General features: G+C 39.9%; 2 protein-coding genes across 3 annotated transcripts in view; one reads left to right on the forward strand and one right to left on the reverse strand.

Annotated features, from left to right (window-relative positions):
• Window positions 1–99: 99 nt before the first annotated feature.
• Window positions 100–2,613, reverse strand: ORMDL2 (ORMDL sphingolipid biosynthesis regulator 2). 2 transcript variants are annotated; one of them, XM_036760410.1, is made up of 4 exons: window positions 2,526–2,613; window positions 1,539–1,860; window positions 1,268–1,419; window positions 100–636 (listed from the first exon to the last, which is right to left on the reverse strand). In XM_036760410.1, exons 2-4 carry the CDS (start codon window positions 1,710–1,712, stop codon window positions 501–503), a joined length of 462 nt encoding a protein of 153 aa, XP_036616305.1. In that variant the 5' UTR covers window positions 1,713–1,860; window positions 2,526–2,613; the 3' UTR covers window positions 100–500. The 2 variants fall into 2 exon arrangements, with proteins under 2 accessions (XP_036616305.1, XP_036616304.1); XM_036760409.1 differs by having other exon boundaries at window positions 2,476–2,556.
• A 246-nt stretch (window positions 2,614–2,859) lies between these two features.
• Window positions 2,860–21,991, forward strand: part of LOC118851677 (SAP domain containing ribonucleoprotein) — a 37,337-nt gene continuing 18,205 nt past the window's right edge. Inside the window, exons 1-9 of the mRNA XM_036761189.1 lie at window positions 2,860–2,921; window positions 11,042–11,141; window positions 11,449–11,495; window positions 11,813–11,880; window positions 14,147–14,198; window positions 15,968–16,041; window positions 16,503–16,531; window positions 18,070–18,095; window positions 19,386–19,454. Of these exons, the coding sequence (XP_036617084.1) occupies window positions 2,886–2,921; window positions 11,042–11,141; window positions 11,449–11,495; window positions 11,813–11,880; window positions 14,147–14,198; window positions 15,968–16,041; window positions 16,503–16,531; window positions 18,070–18,095; window positions 19,386–19,454 (501 nt within the window). The 5' untranslated portion in view covers window positions 2,860–2,885. The remainder of the gene's footprint in view (window positions 2,922–11,041; window positions 11,142–11,448; window positions 11,496–11,812; window positions 11,881–14,146; window positions 14,199–15,967; window positions 16,042–16,502; window positions 16,532–18,069; window positions 18,096–19,385; window positions 19,455–21,991) is intronic.

The following is a 21,991-nucleotide window of genomic DNA, read 5'->3' on the forward strand; positions in this document are numbered from 1 at the left end:
CTTGCCTTGACCCTATTCTTTATGTGATAAGGGTTACTAATCTCTGTTAATAGCTCTTGGTTGAGTGGGGACAAGAAACGGTTTCAGGGAGGCATGGGATATGATAACAATCAGAAAGGTTTATTTTAAATTTAAGATTGGGAAAAATGTAGTTTTTTCTCCCTCCCTTGCTCACCTCTCACAAAGTTCTACCCTTGATTTACATCTGAAAAATAGCTTCTATTACAAAGAAATATATAGCAGTGATGTAGATAGTTGGAAAAGAAAAACTATAGCACCAGACAGAGTGGGCCCAGCCCCTATCCATCTTTCTTGATTCTAAGGAACCTGCCCTTGTACAGGGGAGTCATCCTGCCCCCACCCCCCAAATTCATCTCCCTGGGGTTGGCAAAAAAAGTCAGTTGATCCTTAGGCCTTCAGTAGCTAAAGGGAAGGAGGATAGGGCAGCCTTTTGCTCTTTGTCTTTTCCTACCCTGTACCTAAATGGTTATTGCCAGATCTTAGTACTTATTGATGCCAAAGAGACGGACACCATGGAACTGGGGTAATTTAGGCAGTAGTACACTGAGTAGTGAAGCTGTATTGATGATAAAGTGAGCAGCGTCATATTTGGTGTAGAAGCTGGCCAGGAGGTAGCTAAGGAGAGAAAGAAGAACGTGATAAGAGAAAGAAGGACTGGTCTCAATGATCTCACCTATCCCCTGACCTCTTGTTCTTCCTACCATCTCCCCCAAGTCAGTGACTTTGTTATTTTCTTAAATGACCAGCTCTATCTCAGCTAGTCCTAACACCCCCAAACTGTTGTCACATGAACAGAATTTCTCTTGAATGGGGAAGATAATTTATAGATTCAACAAAATGTACTGATCGATGGAAAATGGAAGAAGGGTCAGGCTACAGCACTGCAAATGGCCCCTTTTCTCTGGCATTACCCTCTTCCTTTTAAATCAGTTATACCTTCATTTGTTGTACACTACACCACTGAATCTAGGTTAGGGTTTCTTTGGAGTTTTCCCAGATGCTCCTATCCCCATTATCACCACAGGGAGGCAGCAAGCCCATTTGTGATTTTCATACTTTGGATTTCATAATTGGTGAATTGAACATCCTCTACCCACCTAGCATGGTTAGATGATGGGGTAGTCTTTCAGTGTGTTTATAGAGATGCTACCCCTTGTGGTGGTGCCTTCCACTTAACTGAAGTCCCCTTGGGAGCCTTTGCAACCCCGACTCTACCTAGCTTCTCCCTCACCCTCCTGGAACTCACAGCACAATGGGAGAAATACTGAGGAACTTTCTGGAGGAGGTGAACTGGAGCCCATAGTCCATCTGCTCCCAGTGTGTAAGGAGCCGGGCCTTGCCTTGGTCAGGGGTCTCAAAGGGTGTCCCCTTCACAGTGTGCAGAAAGACATACATAGCCTGGGAGGGGGTCAGAAAGTAGAAGACATCTTTTTCAACTATGGATTTGAGGTAGGTGGGCAAATCCCCAAAGGGTAAAAGTCTGGATGAGAGAAAATGGATTTAGGCTGGAGGCTCACCAGGTTATGGATGACGTTGGTCAAGGTCCAGACAACTGGGATGCTGAAGAAGGGGATGCTGAGTAGAACCACATGCAGAAGCCCTACCAGGATGATGTAGGCTAGCCAGATGCCTCGGCTGTTCATCACCCTTGTGTTGGGATTCACCTCGCTGTGGGCCACCCCCACGTTCATCCTGCTACAATAGTGACTCAGGAGCTCGACTCACCTTAGCTTCTCTTTCCTTTGGTCTGCCTCCCTCAGTTAACCGGTTTGGTGACTGCAATGAACCTTGAACTTGGGGGGAGGAGGAGGGGAAGGCGCTTTTCTGCTATACTTACGTCTGAAAGATAAAAACAGGTTTTCTGGGATGAGGGGAATTAGTAACTTTTCTTTAGCCTGAAGGCAACGGCCTGGTGCTAAGGATAGCAGCCCTAAGGCGGGCCCGGCAGGGGACGGGGCCGTATGAAGAAGAGGTGAAAGGGGGAAACTGCACCCCTAGTGCTCAGGGGGTGGGCAGGGCAGTCAGAGAAGGCTCGTACAAGGGGAGGTGCCCAGAGAAGTTAAGTACTCGGGAACAACACCTCTCCCTTCCCCGGTCTGGGGCTGCCTAGGACAACAACCTCGGCGCGGGGAGCTGCCATTGACCCCATTCTTTTTGGAAAACGTAGGAAGCTGCGGGAACACGTTCTGGGCCTTCCGCCACCGGGGTGGGTGGGGGGAGGGAGAGCTGGCACTCCAGGCACCGGCTCCCCAGTCCGGGGGCGCTCTTCGGAAGGGGCGTTCAGACCTCCTCCCTCCAGACCGGCCGGCAGCCCACGCCCGAACCCAGCTAAGCCCGGAGTCCCAGAAACCCTTTGGCGGTAACCCGGGGCCCCATCCCCGCTCCTCAAAGTTCGCCCTCACAGCCGCCCAGCACCCCTCTCGGTGCCGATCCCACACTCCCAACTCCCCTCACCTGCAGGATTCAAGGGCCACTCCCGCCAGCCGCAAGTTTGGCTACTTTACCTTGTCCACCTGTTGTCTCCTGGAAGCAGCCTGGCCCTCGAACTGTCCCCATTGGCCCTCCACACCCGGCGCTGCCGTGGGTCATTGGCCACCCATCTTGGTGTTCTGTGTTTCGGTTAGTCAGCAGCTCAGTCACTCTGGTGGGAGGGAACCAACTCTTCTCCAATCCCCTTCGCGGGCAAGCCCTCGTGTGGGGGCGGAGCCATGCTGGCGGCCGACGAATGAATAAAGCTGATGGTGTAGAGTGGGAGTATAAGCAAAGACTATTGGGTGGCGCTGATCCTCTGAGTCTCGGCGGGAGCTCCAGAAGGCGGAGGCAGGAGGAGGGGGGGGCAAACTGGGGGTGGAGGGGGTGACAAGATGGCGGCGGAGACGGTGGAGCTTCACAAGCTGAAGGTACCGTGAGGGCAGAGGCCCGGGCATGGCTGGGGGCCGAGCTCTACGAGGTGACCGGCGCCTCCCTCCCCTCGTTTCTCCCTCTAGGGCTTCCCTCTCTGTTGTCCTGGTCCTCTCCCTTGTTAGACTGTTCTTCTCTGGGGCCTTCTTCCTCATGCTGATCCCTCTCTCGTTCCTTCCCCCCTGCCATCTTTCCTCTCCGTTCGGGTTGCCCCTCTTGGCTCCTCTCTTCTTCTCTGCCGCCCCCGCTTTCTTCTGCTCTCCCGAGAGTGTGTGGTTCCCTCTCCCCTTGCGGGGAGACAGGAGAGATAGCACGCCATACTCCTCTCGCCTCCTGTCCCCTGCGTCTCTGCCCCCGACCCCCTTCCCATCTCCCCGGTCTCTCTCTTTTCCGAGTCCAAGAATCCCCAGCAGGCCGGGTCAGCGGCACCCACGTGTTTGTGTGTCTGTCCGGCTCGCAAAGACGACCCAGGGATACCCCATCTCCTTCCTAGGCGGTGTTATGGCACCTGAGTCTAACCTAGAAGCCTGGGAGAGCCTTGGGATGGGGACCACCAGCATCCCCTCCTCTCACCTCAGGCACTTGATGCATCTGGGTGAAACTACAGCCCTTAAATGCCATAAGGAGGCACTGTCACCTCCTCAGAATAAGCTAGAGATTTTCCTTCCTATAGAGGTTTTGGGTTTTTTTTTTTGCAAGATAGTGAAGGGAGCTGGGGAAGCTTTTGAAAAAACAAACCCAGTTTTCCCTTTTATCTTTCACTTCCTGGACCCTCCACCTCCTTTTGTGTCATCCTCTGAGTAGTATGGGATGCTTGACAAAGATTTTAATATTATTTTTCTTGGAGGGAAGAATTAGCCTCCTTTAGGTAAAAGGGATATATTGGTTGATTTTAGGTGTTTGTTTAGAATGTGACAAACAGTCCCCCTGTCGGATAGTGGTTATTCACTTCGTTTTGGGAAACTTAAGCTAAAAACCGATTTCCTTTATTATATAATATACTAAATGCTCTGCAAGATTTGCAAAAGCTACATCACCTGGCTTGTTGATGCTGACAGTTTAAAGCCTATCTAATAGGAAAGAAAGTTTATAATTTCCTGGATATACTCTGAAATAGGTGCTACTAAAACATTTAACCCTAGCAGCATGGACTGTTTTATTCTCTTGGATTCTGCTTGACTTAACCAATTTTATTTTTATTCTATCAGCTGCTGAGAGATTGTAAGGTTGAATTATAAGCTTTACATTTCCATGGCATGTCAGTTTTGCTTTTTCTTTTTCCTGGACTGATTTCAGGCATCAGAATCTACTTGAGAAAAGTCTTCAAGAGGAGCATGTCCCTGTGCCACAGGAATTCTTAACTTTTTTAGTGTTATCAATACCAATAGCAGTCTGGTGAAGCTTATAATCCTGTTCTTAGAATAATGTATTTAAATGCATAAAATAAAATGCATAAGATGTAACCAATTACATTGAAATACAGTTATCTAAATGTTTTTAAAAACATGTTCACAGACTCCAGGTTAAGAACCCTTGCTGTAGAAACAACTGAGTCTTCTTTTCCCTCATGAAATACTATCTCTCACCTCTCACAACATGTAAAGAAGTTTGGCATCATTACTTATATTGAGGGAGTCCTGCCTTGTTATTTGCTGTATGGGAGGACTTCTTAATCAAGGGGAAGGTGGGCAGACTTCAGAGGGTCCATGAACTTGGATGGGGAAAAAATGTCATTTCACTAAACTTTCACTGAAATTTAGCATTTCCTTTAATTATATAAAAAATTCTGAGGAGTCAATAAGCTTCACTAGACTACCAGAGGTATCAGTGACAACACAAGCTTAAGAACCCCTGCTTTGGAGCTTAACATTTTAATTTTTCTATCTTACATGTGAATATAGAGTTTCTTGAGGAATAAGACTTTGAGGTTGGGTGGGAAAGGTAACATTTAGCTTACTTCAATTGAGCTTTTAGAGATAATTAGAAACAATGCTCAAAACTCCACCTTTTACCTCATTTTCATGGAAAAAAGAAGTTGTGGAATGAAATATCCTTACTGGTTAAAAGGGTATACAGATTTGGCATATTTGAATTCAAATTTCCTTTTTTGCCTGTGACCTGGAAGTCCTTCTTAAATGAATACCTTTGAGGACTGGAGGCCTTATGTTTCTGTAAAGTGAGCACTAATGAGATTTAGTAGCCCTGGGATCAAATCCTGCTGCTGACATTTAACTGGCCGTGTGACCTTGGGCAAGTCACATATCCTTCCTGGGCCTCAGTTACCTTCTCTCTAAAATGAGGGGGCTAGATTCTACATGGTTTCTGAGGGCCCTTCCAGCTCTAGTGCTATGATCTCTTGATTACTATTCTCTCTTGACATGATCATTTTGACCCTATCCATACTATTGACTAAACTTGTGAAAAATGTGAAGAAATGCAACCACCACAAAATACAAAATAGCAAGGGAGAAAGCTGAATGGTAGAGAGCAATTTTGGTTGAAATACAGGGATGGAGACTAGATCTGTGATTTCATCATATTGGTTTTCATTGGTTTTCCATTAATTCTAGCAGCTTCTTGGCTTGTCTTTCAATAATGTCTTGACTACAATCACAACTCCTGGATGAGGAAACTCCCTCTACTAATGCAGGTTGGCATCTTCTCTGCAACTTATAGTCTTAGAGAGTTGCTTAGAGCACTGAGAAGTGAAGTGACTTGCCCAGGGTCACACAGCCAGTATGTTTCAGAGGCAGGACTTGACCTCAGGTTTTCCTGGGATAAGCTTATGTGTCAAGTGCCACACAAACCACCATGGGAATAGTGGTAAAGCCAAACTATATTGTGGGAATTCATTTAAATAGTGAATGTTGATAGTAGCATTAACTGTCCTTTCAGGTGTAGTGTAGTATTGTGGCATAATGGAAAGAGCATTGACTCTGGAGTCAGACCTGGGTTCATATCCTACCTTTGATGCTTCGCACCTGTGTCCCCTAAGACATGAATCACTTAATCTCCCTGGGCTTCAGTTTCCTCATCTGTAAAATGAGGGGGTTGAACTTATATGGCTCTGAGGCCCCTCTGAGCTCTATATCTGTGACTTTTAAGTTCTTTATTTAGTCTCTGCCTTTTTTCAGAGATCTATATTTTAAGAGCTACTTTTAACAATCATTTAAGGAATTATGGATTGCTTGTTATGTAGCAACATTGTAGATATTATAGGAGAAAACAAAATTATAAGTCAAAGTAAGGTACCTGTCTGAAATATAATCTTGTTGATGGAGACAAATATACGCATATGAAGTTAAGAATTTTCATTTCAGGGTGCTACATTTTAAAAGAACATGGACAATAATATTAAGCTTATGTGTCTATGAAGTGTTTCATGATTTATATCCTCAATATTGTGAGAAAGATAGTGTTAAGTATTATTATTTCCATTTTATAGATGAAGAAACTGAAGTGCATGTTAATGAACTTGCCTGTGGTTGTACAACTAGTAAATGTCAGATCCAGGATATGAATTCTGTTCTGACTTCGAGTCAAGTGTTCTTTTTCTTACCCCACACCACCTCTCAAATTAGAGCATGTCTGTGGTTAGATTGTCTGCAATGGTGAAAGGTCTGGAATCCATGTCATATAAGGATTGCTTGAAGGAACTAGGCATGTTTAATCCAGAGAAGGGAAGACTTGGGTATGTGATAGATGTTGTCAATTTTTTTAAGTTTTAAAAGTTTTATTTTTGTTTTTCTCTCTTGTGTTTATACCACAATTATTTCCTCTTAAGTCCTTCTACCCACTTCCCCCCACCCCCACCCCCAAATCGTTTCCTATAACAAAGAAGTACAGCTGTGGTGTATATTGCATTCCACACCAATAGTCAATAGGAGGAGGAAGGTATGTTTCTATATTCGTTCTCTAAGACAGAGATTGTTCATTACCCTTCAACTGCCTTTTACTGTTATTTTCCTTTACATCAATACTCACTGTGCATATAATTCTTGCAGTTACGTTTTCTTCACTCCGAATTGGGTCATACAAGCTCTCTCGATTTCTTGAAATTTTCATTTTTATCATTTCTTTCTGCATAGTTTTTCATTATGTTCATATACCACCATGTGTTCAGCCATTTCTCAATCAAGGGAGCCCTTTTTTGTTTCCATTTTATTGCTAATAATAATAGCTAGCATTTTATTAATGTTGTAAGGTTTGCCAAGATATCCATGTGATATCTTATTTGAGCCCACTGCCTACCTTGTCGCGTAGGTGCTCTTATCCCCATTTTACAGATGAGGAAACTGTGGCTGACTGAGGTTTAGTCACTTGCCCAGGGTCATGCAGCCAGTAAATGCCTGAGACAAGATTCTGACTCCCATTTTCATGAAAATCTGCCTACTCTATCACCTAGCAGCTTCCCAAAGAGGCACTATAAAGAGTGCTGCCGCAAATAGTTTGTTACATGTAGGTCCTTTCTGTCCCTGACTTCATTGGTGGTATTTGTCCAGTAGTGGTGTAGTATATGAACACTTGGGTATCTTGGTATTTAGTATGGTTAGACGACTTCACAGTACTGCTGACAGTGCATCAGTGTTCTCTGTCTTCTCAAAGCTCCTCCATTGTTTACTGTTTCTGTAAGGTGTGAGGTGAAACTTTGGGAATTTTAATTTGTATTTTTCTTATTTATTAATTGATTTAGATCAGTTTTTCATCTGGTGCTTGAGTGTTTGCTTTTTTTCTGAAACTTGTTTTTTCGTGTGGGTATGTTCATAGCCATTTATCTTTTGAGGAATGGCTCTTCAAATATGAAGGGGGTTGTTATGATAATTTTTTTGTCACTCTAAGCAAGGTTTGTTTTTTTTTAAAACTTTTTATGTCAAGGACTCTTGACATTCTGGTGAAACCTGTGGACTCCTCAGAATAATATTTTTACATGCATAAATTAAAATATGTAGGATTACAAAGGAAAACCAATTAACCTAAATTCATGGACTGTCTCCTCCCTACTCTACCCTCTTAAGAACCCTTGCTTTGGAAGCTTCATGGAAGCAGGTTTCTGCTCAGCATAAGAAAAAACTTCTTAACAATTAGAGCCATTCAAAAATATCTTGTGACTTACCAGACTCCTTGTCACTTGAAGTATTTGAGAAGAGAAGGTCTAGATGACCATCTGTCAGACATGTTGTATAGGACATTCCTATCTTGGGTGAAAGGTTGAACTAGTTGACTTCCAAGATTTATTTCAACTCTGAATTAATAATTTTATTAATTCTGAGCACAAACTAAATGTTAGCAAGTGCAAGATTATACTGTAAATTAGCATACCCAACCATAACGTTGGTAAATATTTTTGAGTACTGCTGCGTACTAGAATGTAGCATGTAAGAAATGCAAAGTATGAAATATTCCTTTTTCTCAAGGGGCTTGTAATCTGGTTGGGGAGAGAAGAATTAAAACACATTGAAAAGCTTAATAGCAATTTGCTGTTACAAAAGGATATCACTGATTAATACATCCTTTCCTATAGTTCTGCAGATAATTGCTAAAAGAGGTCAGATAAGAGAGAAATCACTTAAGGATGAAGGAGGGAGTGGGGATTTGAACTTGATTAGCCCTTCTTAAACTGTGGGTCATGACCCCACATGGGGTTAAGACTCACAGTTTAAGAAGTGCTGATTTCTAGACTGTGACATAGGATATATGGGAGAGGGTGTTCCATTCAGGTGTCAGCAGAAGTAGAGGTAGAAAATTGTATTAAAGATTGGGGTATTCAGATAAGGAAGTGATCGTTGTAGAAGAGGTAAGTTTTGCAATTCCGGCAGTTTTGTTTGTTGTTTGCTTTTTGAGGGGACTGAATTTACCTACCTGCTCTCATGGTCCTGATTTCTTGCCACACCTACTATCAGAATTTCTTTATGTTTGCTTAGTTTCTATGCATCTGTCTTGACTGACTTTTCTTATTTCTGTCAGCCAGAGTACTAGAGGCTTTTGGAGAAGAGGGTAGGTAATATTACCTCAATGGATTCACTGTAGGGCCTAATTTCTTAATTGGAATTAAAATTAATATTTACTTGGTTTTTTGTAATGCTAATTGCTGCTCCTGGCAGCCGTTGTCTAAAATGAATTAACTGAAATGAGGGATGTCAGGGTCTGCGGGTGATTGCACACACACACTCACTCACTCACACACTCATTCGTAGAAGTCTATAGGATGAAGGACAGAAAGTGGTCAGTATGCCTTGCTTGGATGGGAATGAATTTTCTCTGTATTAGTTCTAAGAAATTAAACAAGATTTCATCAGACTCTAGGCATATCTTGAAGAGCATACTTAGTGCCTTCTGGGACCTGAGAGTAATTTACATATGCCTTTCCCCAGGGAAGCAATATGTAGTTAGTATACTGTAGATTGCTCAGTTATATTTACCAAGGTAGAGGAGGATGTTTCCAGATAATCTAGAACAGGAGATACAATGCAAAAACAGATTTTTTTGCTTTATATTTTTAAAATTTGTTAGGTTTTTAAATTTTTGAAACTTTTTTTTTTGCTTTATAATTGTTTTCGTACGCTTGCCAGCACAAAGTACTACTAGGGAAATTTGATTTTTTTTTTTTTTTGGTAAAAATTTAAGGAAAGAGACTAGAGGCTTGTGATAACACACAGGAATGTATATAGGTTGGAACTTTATTGAGGTCATTCTTTGTCTTGAATCTGTCCCTTTAAATAATCCCACCACTGGGCATAATACCCCAAGGAGATCAAAGACTGAAATAGTTCTAATATATAGCAAATTATCTTAGCAGCACTTTTTGTGGTAGCAAAGAACTGGAAACAAGATGTCCATCATTTGGGGAATGGCTGAACAAATTCTGGTAATAATATTATATGGTAAGAATTGATGAATATGAAAATGTAAGAGAAAATATAGGAAGAATTGTTTAAAATAAGCAGAATCAGAAGAACAAGAGACAGGAGGACTATGGTACATAACCAGGTAAGGGAGAATGAAATAAAAAGAAAAGCTCACTAAAGAGAAGCTAGTAATGGTCCTAGAGAATAAATAATGAAACATACCATCTTCCGGCTGGAGATCTACTGGAGCCAAGTGTTGTATACATTGTCAGATATGACTGGGTATCTTTTTTGCTGGGGAGGGTTCATTTATGGAAATGGATGAGAGATGGTGTTTCTAGAAGTAACTTTGATTTAAGAACAAAAGGTATCAATAAAATTTAGTTTTAATTAAAAAGTGTTTTCAGTTTTTGAGGATATTAGGAAGGTGGATTAGGTCTGTTAGCCAGGTGGTTGAATAGGATAAAGGACAATTAGCAGTTGGACTGTTTTTAATTTTTTCTACATTTTATCTTGGGGTAGCCACCTCACCCTCAAAGTAAATAAATAAATGACTATGTATGTGTATAAATATGTAATTGATACCTTTTGTTTTTTATCACCTACATTTCCCAGAGTATCACTTCCAGAGAGCCATCCCTTCTAATGAATTTTAAAAGGGAAAAAAGAAATGTTCAATGAAACTAACCAATGTTATAGGAAAAGTCTGATATTTTATTCAGTGTTCCAAAGAAGTAGAAGGAGGTACATTTCTCTTATCTCTTCTTTGTGGCTAAGCTTTTTCACAGTATTCCATTTCTATATTTTTGCTGCTCTTGTTCTTTCCATTTCTGTTGTCTATTATTTTCCTGGTTCTGCTTACTTCCCTCTACATCACTTCCTTTCATCATTTCTTATTGTATGGTAATGTTTTATTAAAACAGATTTTTTTTTTGCCTTACAATGCAGATTTCTTATTGTATGGTAATATTTTATTACATACATGTACCACAGTTGTTTAGCATTTCCTCAGTCGATGGGCATTTACTTTGTCTCCTTTTATTTGCTATTACAGAAATGCTGATGTTACTATTTTGCTGTACGTGGGGCCTTTCTTTTTATCATTGATCTCCATTTGGTATACAACCAGCAGTGGAATCTTGGATTATTCTGAATTGCTTTCCAGAATCATTGAATTAACTCAGTCTCACCAATTATGTATTAGTGGGTTCCCTCTCTTTTTTTATCTACTTGAGTGCATCTGTGGGACTAAGAAGTTTCTTATGTTTTTCCAGCTTGCTGAGCTGAAGCAGGAATGCCTTGCCCGGGGTCTAGAGACCAAAGGAATTAAGCAAGATCTCATCAATAGACTCCAAGCTTATCTTGAAGAGCATGGTAAGCGTCTTCTGGGGCCTGAGAGTAATTTACATATGCCTTTCCCCGAGGAAACTATAGGTAGTTGGTATATTTTGCTCAATTACTTTTACCAAGGAAGAGGAGTATGGTTCCAGAATAGTAGATATAATGCAAAAACAGATTTTTTTTTGCTTTATAATGCAGATTTTTGTTTCAGTAGATCTATATCATCGATATTGAGTTTTGCTTAGACTAATATACAAATTATATTTTTCTCTCTAAGTTTACAAAGAATAAGAATTAGCTTTGGATCACTATTTGATGTATGTGTTTTCATTTCCTTTAGCTGAAGAGGAGGCCAATGAAGAAGATGTTCTGGGAGATGAAACAGAGGTGAGTTGGAAAGGTATGATATTATTTAGTGACTAGCCAGTGCCATGTTCTAGCTCCATTACTTTAATGTTATCCTGTTTTGGAATTATCTTTATCTATTGGAAGGGCTGTTGCTTTTCCTGAAAATGGACTGGCCAGGTACAGAGAGGATCCTAGACTTACACGTGAGAGGGACATGAGAGATGATTTGGTGTTGTTAGGAGAGAGAATTAGCATGGGAAAGGACAAAGCTCCAGGGGAACTCACTTTGGCATTCTGAAAACCTTTTTGCTAATGAATGTTTCAAATTTAATTTGTGTTAACTAATTTGGTTTCAGGAAGAAGAACCAAAGCCAGTAGAAATACCTGTCAAAGAGGAAGAACCTCCAGAGAAGACTGCTGATGTGTAACTATCTCTCACTCAGCCCCTTTAAAAAAATTAGACTATGGGGTTAAGGCAGTTTTGATTAGGTTTGATAGTTTTTCTGACTTCTTCAGAAAAGCATGTTTAGAATATATGAGGAATGTCTACTATATTGTCTCTTTCTTGGAATATCTTCTATTCCTGATTAGACTGCATGGTTTCATTCCAAATTCATGGTCTAGAAAAGCAAAGCAATTTGTTCCCAGGTCACAGAGTAGGGATTACTATTCGGGTGGCTAATAGTCCAGGCCTGGAATGATTCCTTTAAGCTCTGTTTTTCTACCAGAGGAACAACAGAGTAGGTGAATCCATACATGTTCTCTCCTAGGACATGTAGAATAAGGGAAGATGGTTTTGAGGAGAAGGACATATTTTTTTTTTATTTATAGTGGATAAGGAGAGGGCAGGATGCTAGAGTAAAAAATGGACCTCAGTTTACCTAAATTTTCTTAGCACCTGTTTATTACTTTCTTGGGGGTGGAGTGTCTTTTTTTCTAAATGCTCTTTTGGGACTTCAACATTTCAGAGCAGCTCAGTATCCTTTTATTTCAATTGGATCTGCTTTTTACATCTGTATTAACTCTGTTGTTCCTATTAGCCTGAGTTAATTGTAGACTTTGGTAGCTAGAAATGGTGATGTTTGAAAATTGCAGCACCTATCCATTATCCTCTGGAACAAACAATGTTTTTTGTCATATTTTGCTCAGATGGTTTTAATTCCTTGAATTAATGAGGTTAGGGCAAGGAGAATTTGAAGGCCTATTTTCAGATTACACATGCTTATTCAAAGAGCTTTTGGACTAACTAAGCTACTTAGATTAACCTGGTGCAGAGAGTATCTATACCTATAGATTGTGTTTAGTTTTATTTGTGAATATGGAAAGGAGAGACTTCTTATCGGAACAGTAGTGATTACCCTTGAGCCCCAGATTATGATGTCTTTTTACTGCTTGAGTTTAATTGAGTAGAGGCAAGCTGGAGCAGAGAGGAAGGAAACTCCCTCTCTGGGGTTCCCTTTCTACCATGAGGTACTGAAGTGATTTGTACATCAAGATTGGAATGTAGAGGAAGTCGTTAGCCTGGGGCTGGGGGTGGTAGTAGTGGGGGGGGGGGCAGGGGGAGTGCTGTTCTTTTAATGGCGTTGGACTTCAAGTAAGACATTAAACTCCTGAAGCTCTTTATGCCTAAACTGGAGGAGTTGGGGTGGGGTGGGGGGGGCGGGGAGTGAAGGAGAGCTGAAAAATCTCCAAATTTATGAGAGAATAGTACTATGTAAGGACTCAGAAATTTTGCTAAAAACTGATCATTCAACTCAGGACATATTTTAGTGCATTGTTGTCAAACATTTTAAAGCAGCTCCCTTTATTTTAACTTTGGTGTAGGATTCTTGTCAGATGCCCTTTAGTTTCTAGTTTGATCAACTGGGCAGAATTAAATAGGGCAGAGCTAGGTTACAGACAGCAGGGGGCACCTCTTGCCTGACTCTTGGTACAGGGTGCTCTGACAAAAGGGTGAAGGGGGGAACGAGTTCCTGTTCCAGAATTGCTTCCTCTGAAAATGTCATTAAACCATTACTACCTTTCAGGGCATCAAATGGGAAAACTGTCCAGGAGACTGGAACAAAAGCCGCCCATGCCTCTAAATAAGGGACCTTAATGAGGCTGGTTATGACCCACAGTTTTATGGGAGTTGTTTGGTGGAGCGTTAATGCCCTTCCATTTATCCTGGGTACTTCCGAACTTTGTCTCCCGCCCCTCTGGTCCCCCGTCTTTTGTTTTCTCTCTTAAACCTTTTGACCAGAGACTCAGCCATGTTTTCCTAAGACAAACTGACCCCCGCCTCCTTCCTCCTAACTCCCTTTGGCATTTTCATTTGTCCCACTTCCAGGGTTCCAGCTGGAGTGGTAGGCCCCTGAGAAATGGGGGAAACACATGGAGCACACATGAGTTGTGATGTCAAAAAAATGAGAAATAGTATAAAAAAATAGCTATTAGCTCAAGAAAAAAATTGAAAGTTTCTTAGAACAAGAGTAATGATTTCTGGTGTGTTGCTATGCATTTTTCTTTTCAAATTCCTGAAACTACCTTTTCTGATTTTAAATTATTGTATTTTAGCTATAGTCTGCCATGTCAGTTTGTCTTTTTCAGTGGGTGGCAGCTCTCAAAATTCATATTGGAAGTGTAGTCATAGTGTCAAGCTGTAGGCTGCCAGGATTTTTTGATTTGTTCTTCTCTTCCTTCTCTTTCAGGGCAGCAGAGAAGAAGGTAGTGAAAATCACATCTGAAATACCGCAGACTGAGGTAGGCGATTGTCTCCATTGCAGCTTGTTTCTCTTTTTGGGAAGCAGTCTTTGTACCTGTTGCTCCTTTATTTTACATTCCCTCATTCCATTTGTGTTTTCATTCACCCTTTATCTTTAGGTTGAAAAGTGGTATTTTTTTTTATATTTTCCTTTCCTGTCAATTTCTCTAGTGCATTTCTTGTTTAATTGTATATGGGAAAATATTTGGATTTTTCCGTAGGACAGCTAGTCTTCTGTTTTCTAACATTATGGTTTCAGTGGCAACCAAATAAGATCTGGGCATCCATTATTTGATCTTTAGGACAATTATCGCCCATCTACTTTGGGGTATGATTTGCCTGAGGTTTTCTGTAAAAAAAAATTGCACATATGAACTAGTAGGCCAGTAGAACCTTGCTACTTCTCTGATACTGCTGTTGTATAACTGATGGTTGCCAAGTACCGTAGTAGCAAGTTTGAATCGGTAGTTGTATTTGTAAAAATTACACAAGACTTCTGCACCTATTTCTGATCTTTTGGCTAATGAAAAAACTGTCCCTTGACTCAAGGTACTAGAGGCCAAGAGTTAGGGGATTGAGGTAGACCACAGTGGTTGAACCCATGAGAAGAAGTGGTTGGTAACAAAGGGAAATACAAAATGCATCCCTTGACTCTAAGATGATTTTTTAAAAATTAATTTTTGTCTTTTTACATTATCTACATTTTCCCATTATATTCCTCCCCCTCCCTGAGAACCAAGCCCTATAACAAGAGACAATTAGAAAAAAAATTCAACAAAACCAACATTGAAGAAGTCTGACATTATATACAATATTCTACATCCATAATTCCTTCACCTCTGGAAAGAAGCAGAGGAGGGTGCTTTTTCATATTTAGGGCTAAACTTGTTTTCCATTTACAATGTTGTAGTTAATAAGTATATTGTTTTCCTCATTCTCTTTGCTTCATTTTGTATCAGTTCAAAGAAGTCTTCCCATGTTTCTCTGTAGTTATCATTTCTTACAGCACAGTAATATTCCATTACTTTCATGAACTGTGGTTTATTTAGCTATTACTTCAAACAATGAACATCTTCTTTGTTTGCAGTTAAGATGATTCTTTAAAAGTTGTTTCTTACTTGTAGCTGAATTGAAGTTTTGCTGTACTCTTCATCTCAAGTTCTGAGGCCAGATATCACAAAGAACTTTCTGCTTTGTACTTTCAGAATAGTGGGTTAACAGACTCTTTTGAGATGACAGAGTACACTGTTCATTCTTAAAGTCAAAGGTACCCAGCTTGACAGGAAATTTTCCATTCTTAGTTTTGGACCTGAGCCACTTCTTTTGGTTCTTTCAGATAGTCATCCAAACGTAGCTTCTGTCTTTAGTTTTTCTCTTCCTTCCCCACTCAATCAAGAAGCATTTATTAAGTTGTAGGTGGTGAACAAAAATGAAACTATCCTTCCCCTCAAAAGAGTTTATGTTCTGTTGGAGGGAGATTAAATTAGTGCATGCTTCTCTCCTCCCTGCCTAACTTAGTTTTGTTTTCAGGATTGTACTGGTGAATTCATTGTAGTTTGCTTGCTTTTTCTTTCTGAAGAGAATTATAGAGTTGAGTCCTTGTTTGAATGCTACCTGAGTGACAATATAGCTCCTTATTATTAATATTGTTCTTGTAAGGAAGTCTCCATGTTATAAAGAGCTAATAATTTGGACTTCTTTTTCAAAGGAGGCCATATTGGAACCTCAGTGGATTTTTCTCTCCTCCTTTCTCTGTTTCATCTTTCAGAGGATGCAGAAACGAGCTGAGCGATTCAATGTACCTGTGAGTTTGGAGAGCAAGAAAGCTGCCCGTGCAGCTCGGTGAGTGTTTTTAGTTACTAAAATTTAAGAGTATCCTCTAAGGTATCTATAAAGAGGTCCATGGGGATAGGGAGGAAATTGTGGCCATATCTTTGGGGTATAACCATGTAGATGTACTCCACTAAATATGGACCATTTTCTTGTTTTCTAAGCATCTCTGCTGATTTAAACTTATCATCAACAGGTATGACTTCACTGTTCAGTAGACAAGGACTATATTGTTGAATGCTAGTTCTAATTCTCATAAGGGCTTTCTGTTAGCTTACCTCTATGGGCAACTTTTTTCCTTCAGCATGAGAGAGAAAAAGCCAAATCTCTTTCATGGGGTTGTTAGAATTAGCTAATGATTGCAAAGCTAGAGATCACAAGCAAAGAAGTGCCATATGTAAGCCTGACAAGAAACAAGAGATAGATAGCCTGGAGTGTGAACAACTTCCTAATTTAGCTTTGTTTCTCTGCAGATTTGGCATTTCTTCAGTTTCAGGAAAAGGTAAGAAAACAGGGGACGTTGTCTAAGTGTTCTTTGGCTTTTTGGTCTTTGGTGTTTGGAGGTTGGGTTTCCCTAAATTAGGAGATTAGGTTTTGGTTTAGAAGACCTTGACAAATCATCTCATCTATCTTATGTTAGACCTATAATTAAGCCATCCTAGGCAAGTTAAAGAAAAATGGCGCTGGTTTTAGAAGATGGAAGTATATGCCAATTTGCCTCTCCTTTCTGGGAATCTCCAGGGAAGATGTTTTCTAGCTGTGCTAATTCATTCTAGTGTCTCATTTTAAAGGAATTCATTTTTAGCTAAAGTCCAGTACAGATAGTAACTATGGGCCTGTTTTGGTGAAGTATACAAAGAAATAGTTCATGCAGAAGAAAATGAGGAATAAAAGCAAAAGTCCCTGCATGCAAAAAATTTAAAATCTTCTGGTCCTCTAACCAGAAGTTGTCCCCAATGATTTGGAAGTTATTTTAGACTGTTTTGTAAAGAGTAGCCAAATTGATGTTATGGTCAAAAAGACCTACAAGATGATGAGAATAATCTGGAGGGTATTTGGAAACAACAGAAAAAAAATAACTTATGCTATATAAAAACCATAGAATGTCTATTCTAGGAATAATGGTGGCAGTTTTGTTTATTTATCTCAGAGATATAATTGAACTAAAAAATATCAGAGATATTAGCCTAAAATGAGGGGAATGGCGTTCTGCTTGGGTGGACTAAAAATTAGGATATTTGTTTTGCAAAGAAAAACCTAATATAGGAAATGAACAGAATTAAAGTCATAAAGGCTATAGATAAAGTAAACACAGACTTATGTGTTTAAGCCTTGAGATTCTAGAACCAGGGACTATCTCTTGAAATAAATGAATTAAGACAAATAAAAAGAAGTATTTCATATATATAGTATGTGGTAAACTTTTTCTTTAATCAGATCTATTTCATCTTATAGGGAGCTCTCAGTGACAAAGCTCTCTCTACCAATGCCTATCAGCACCTGTTCTGCAGCTCATGGTCTTAGAGAGTTACCTGGGATGTTGAGGGGTGCGAGAGCCTTCTTGATTCCAATGCCAGTTCTTGATTGCTATCTCTGTATACTACACAGCATGCTGCCTTTTAAACTAAACTTTAAGGGAAATTTATGGAAACTTAATACCCCAATATGTAACAAAACTAAAAATAAAAATAGTTTAAAAACTGATGTGGATAAATTCATAGATGGTAGCTACATAATGGGTTATTAAGGGAAGCTTATATGTTTTAGTAACATTTTTAACCTTGAGGTTTATGTCAAGAATGATAAATATACTATGGCCCTTTTCAACATTGTAAGAGACAGAATTCTAGCCGGAGTCTGTCCCACTAAAGCAATACTTAAGTTCTTTTGTCTAAATTGAACTACACACTTGCTGCATTTTCACCAGTGGTTCCTTCCTGTCTTTTCCTTAGTGGGAATAAACTGTCTTTTATGTTATCTTGAGGAGTATGTGTAACTCTTTCCAAACAGTAAATTGGACCTCTGTTTTTGCTTCCTTAGGTTTATCATCAGACACCAAACCTATGGTAAGAAACTTTTTTTTTTGTCCCTAGTATAGCCAGATTTTTTCCCCTTGAAAATGAACTTTATAAAGTCACCAGCAATTGATAGACTAAGATTTTAGCAACATTAAGGCCTATGCTCTGGGAGTCTACTTAGCTTTTTCCAGCCCTTAAAAAGAAGCAGAACCCATATTTTCACGCCACACCCTTTTAGGTCTAGGGCCTTTTTTCACTTTCTCTTCATATTCTGTTGAGCACAGAAAACCCTGATATCAGAAGAGGTGGGTAGTTGAATGGGGAGACTTTGTCTTCCCTGTGCTCTGTCTCCTGTTCTGTCTCCATTTCATCAGGAGTAGAGACTTAGCACATCTTTCTCAGTCACTTTGACATTCTTTTTCTTCTGCATGCAAAGATTAATGTATGTTCTCAGCTAGTGAAGAGCACACTTACCTTTTAGTTCTCTGGTTCTATAGCTTCAGGTCTTGTCGTTGGTGCTGGTTGATGTCTAATTTACTTCCTTTACCGCAAAATCTGTTTATTAACTCTGTTTGTAGTTCACCTATGCATTACAAAGAAAGAAAGAAAAAATAACCATTAAAATGAGAGTTGGAAAGTAATAAATTGGAAGTCTTCTAGCTCATTGTGACCATTCAGTATTTTCGTGCTAATGTAAGCAATGGGAAGCATTTGTGGATACTCCCTGATGCCTGGTCTTAAGAACTCTCTCTTTTGGAGATGTTGTTCATTGGATGTGATTGGAGAAACTCTTGTGATGCTAGATTTCTTAATACCAGATCTACAAGAAAAGGGGAGGTAAAATAAATTAATAGGATAGTCTGTGGATTTGACTTGGAAAAAAAAATGAGAGCAGCATTGTTAGTTTCTGCTTTGGCCAGGAGGAAATGGAAACTAAGTTCTCTATATCTACATGCAGAAATTGAGTTTTTGAGTTGGAAACATTGAATATTTAAAGTGGGGGGGGTATAAATTTTTCAAGCTGCCATTTTCAGTGTATGTTTGGGAAAGCTTGATCTTAAGTCCGATATAAGATTATTACCTTTGATCATTTTGCAAAAGACAGGGCTGAAACTTCCACAATTTTTTCAGACACATTTCAGGATCAGTGGGATGAATTGGTGCCATCGTTTCCTTGGTGGAATTCATCACAGAGCACTCTTGGAGACCAGAAATATTGATAGGCTAATATCTATAATGTTATTTTGTTTAGGTTTTTTGCATTGCACCATAGTCTCTCTTTCAGTGTTTTCTTCTTTGAATTTTGAAACATCTCACCTGTGTCCTATATTTTTGTAGGTAAACATGGATAAATTAAAGGAAAGGGCTCAAAGATTTGGTTTGAATGTCTCCTCAGTCTCCAAGAAGGTAAGGTGTTCTGGCCCTAAGAACTTTTTCTGTACTTTTAGAGCAGCCTGATGGAGAAGAATTGGTGCCTTTTTAATAAAATAGATAGCCACTCTGTACTTCTGGTGAATATTTTTGAATTCCTCCTCTCATTGTCTTTTGGTTATATTGTCACAATAGTTGTTATGAGGTTTTAGTTTTCATAACTGCCACCTAATTTTGTCAGTTGGCAGAGCTTGCTGTTTCTGCCACATATACCTGGGCCTTCCCCATTAGGTTGCTGTCCTGTTTCTATGAAATAGGATTATGTAATTGCATTGTTCTAGGCCCCATGAAAATTACATTGAAGAGACACAGCCTTGCTTTTAGGTAGAAGGTACCCAAAACCCAGAATTTGGGACTTCTTGGAACAAAAGCAAGACAGCTGTTATGTGTTCTCCCATTCTTTTAATATCTCTAGATCATGTAATTTATCAAACAAATGATTACTTTAAAATAATTGTATTATCTAAAAATAGTTATTTCTTGCTTAATAAATTAAGTAATTGGATTGTTGGAATAATGTGTAGGGTGACCAGTTTCTCAGGACATGATTGGTCCTGGAGACTTGGATAAGAATATAAGGAGATCTATAGCAAGTGGTCTTTTAATCTCTGATTAGTCTTCCTCTAGGAGGAAGAGGGCTAAATACTTCCTGTGCTTGAGATGATAGTTGGGTAAAGTGGTCCACGTGGTACAATATTTCAGACCATTCAAACACTATCTTTGCCTCTTCTGTCTATCTTAGTATCAAATGTATTGTTAGAAGGCTGACCAGGGGAAGGATTGGAACTAGTAGTGGATATGATTTTGCTTGAAGAAAAATGCCTGCACTGGTACAAAGATTGAACACCTATCCTATACTTATGTGGCACTGAAATTCCTCGTAGCTGGGCACATATTCCCTAAACTAAATCTGTGGTGTCTGACAGAAATGGGCTACCGTTAAAATCTGAAGCACATTGCTAGACTCAAGTACTCATTAAACCTTTACTGTTTGATTGTGGAGTGGAGAAGAATATTAAGTATTTGATTTTTCTTGAGTGGTATGAAGAGTAGCAGATGTGTAGACTTAATGCAGTTTATCTGGGACTGGGAAAATTGAAAACCAAGAGGCAAGGTATTTCTGGTCGCATTAATATTTTACTATAAGACAAGGTTAAAGGGAGCAATGGGTATGAGACCTGGGCTCCCTTCTACTTCTTTCCTTTCTGTCATCAAGCATCAGGTTGGTGGGGAATTTGGGGGACCAGAGGCTTGTCATTCCTAGCTAGATAGATGCTCAATAAATGCTTAGATAACTTCACTCTGTCCTCTGTGAGTGGGAATACTTGTTTTCTGTGATCCTTCAGAAAGTCCAACATTCACAAATTTGAGAGTTATTCCTCTCATTGCACTTCATAATAAGAAAATGAACGAGGCTTTTAAAGTGACTACAAAACAACCAAAGTTCCTGCCCTACATCTAACCATCCAATTGGTGCAAGGAATTGGTGCACCTAGCACAATGTCTGACACACCGTAGGCACTTAATAAATTCATACTAATCTGGAACTTGGTACTGCACCTGAACATTGCTGCTATACATTATCAGGCCATATATTTCCCAGTGTTTATGTGGTGTGTTAGGAGGTCAAGGTTAGTGGCTTGGTAAGGTCTTTGGGTTTCCTTGATCTGACTTGAGGCCTTAGTTCCCTGACCAATACATACTTCTCAGTGGGTTCTGCTGGACCAGTAGTTGGGCCAAGAGGAACTAGCTTTTGTGAGTAAACTTTCAGTTGTTGGAATGTGGTCTCTTTCACCAGTGTCTTTGGAGTAGGGCATGATCAAATGGCAAATTTGAAAAAGCCTAATTACTGCTATTGTTCTGGGTCAACTCTTCTATGACTGACCTACTTATTTCTGCCTTCAGTTCCTAGAGTATACTGTGATATCACGTATTACGTAGGCATGGAGAAATCTGACATTTCTTCTCTCCTTTCTTATTGTCTCTTCTCCCTTCTCCCTTCCTCCTCTCTCATTTACCCCTAAAGAAAGGCCTACCAACCCATGTTTCTAGCTTAGTTCTTTGTGAATGCAACTCTGTTGGTTTAGGATAATAGACAGGAACAGGGCAAAGAATGGCACCGGCATTTATAGATATTTTTCATGATGGAGTTGTAAATACTCTCTTCCAACTCCTTGGGTTATTTGTGAATGGACTTAACTGCCTTTCTCATATAAAGTACATGATAATTATATGGCCAAGAGCTAGAGATAAAGATTCTGGAATTGGTCCTCTAATATGATTCTCCCCATTTCCCATTACTGCTGCCCCCCTTGATACACCCCTCCCCCCCAAATCCTGAGAAACAGTGAAGAGAATTTTCCTTTTTGATTGACTCTGCTTGGTCATGATATGTGAGGCATAGTAGAAAGAACACTGACCTTGGGAGTTGGGAAAATCTGGGTTCAAATCCTGTCTCTGACTTTTAATAGCTGTGTGACCATTAGCAAATCATTAGACCTCTGGAGTCTCAA

This window comes from Trichosurus vulpecula, chromosome 5 (assembly GCF_011100635.1).
Source record: "Trichosurus vulpecula isolate mTriVul1 chromosome 5, mTriVul1.pri, whole genome shotgun sequence".
Classification (NCBI taxonomy): domain Eukaryota; kingdom Metazoa; phylum Chordata; class Mammalia; order Diprotodontia; family Phalangeridae; genus Trichosurus; species Trichosurus vulpecula.

What these genes read in the sequence shown, in the direction of transcription:
- ORMDL2 (XM_036760410.1), bottom strand. Translation starts at nt 1,712, where the DNA reads ATGAACGTGGGGGTGGCCCACAGCGAGGTGAATCCCAACACAAGGGTG. An exon ending in CCAACGTCATCCATAACCTG is followed by an intron (nt 1,420 to 1,538) that starts GTGAGCCTCCAG and finishes ACCCCCTCCCAG; the next exon opens with GCTATGTATGTCTTTCTGCA. An exon ending in AGTATTTCTCCCATTGTGCT is followed by an intron (nt 637 to 1,267) that starts GTGAGTTCCAGG and finishes TTCTCTCCTTAG; the next exon opens with CTACCTCCTGGCCAGCTTCT.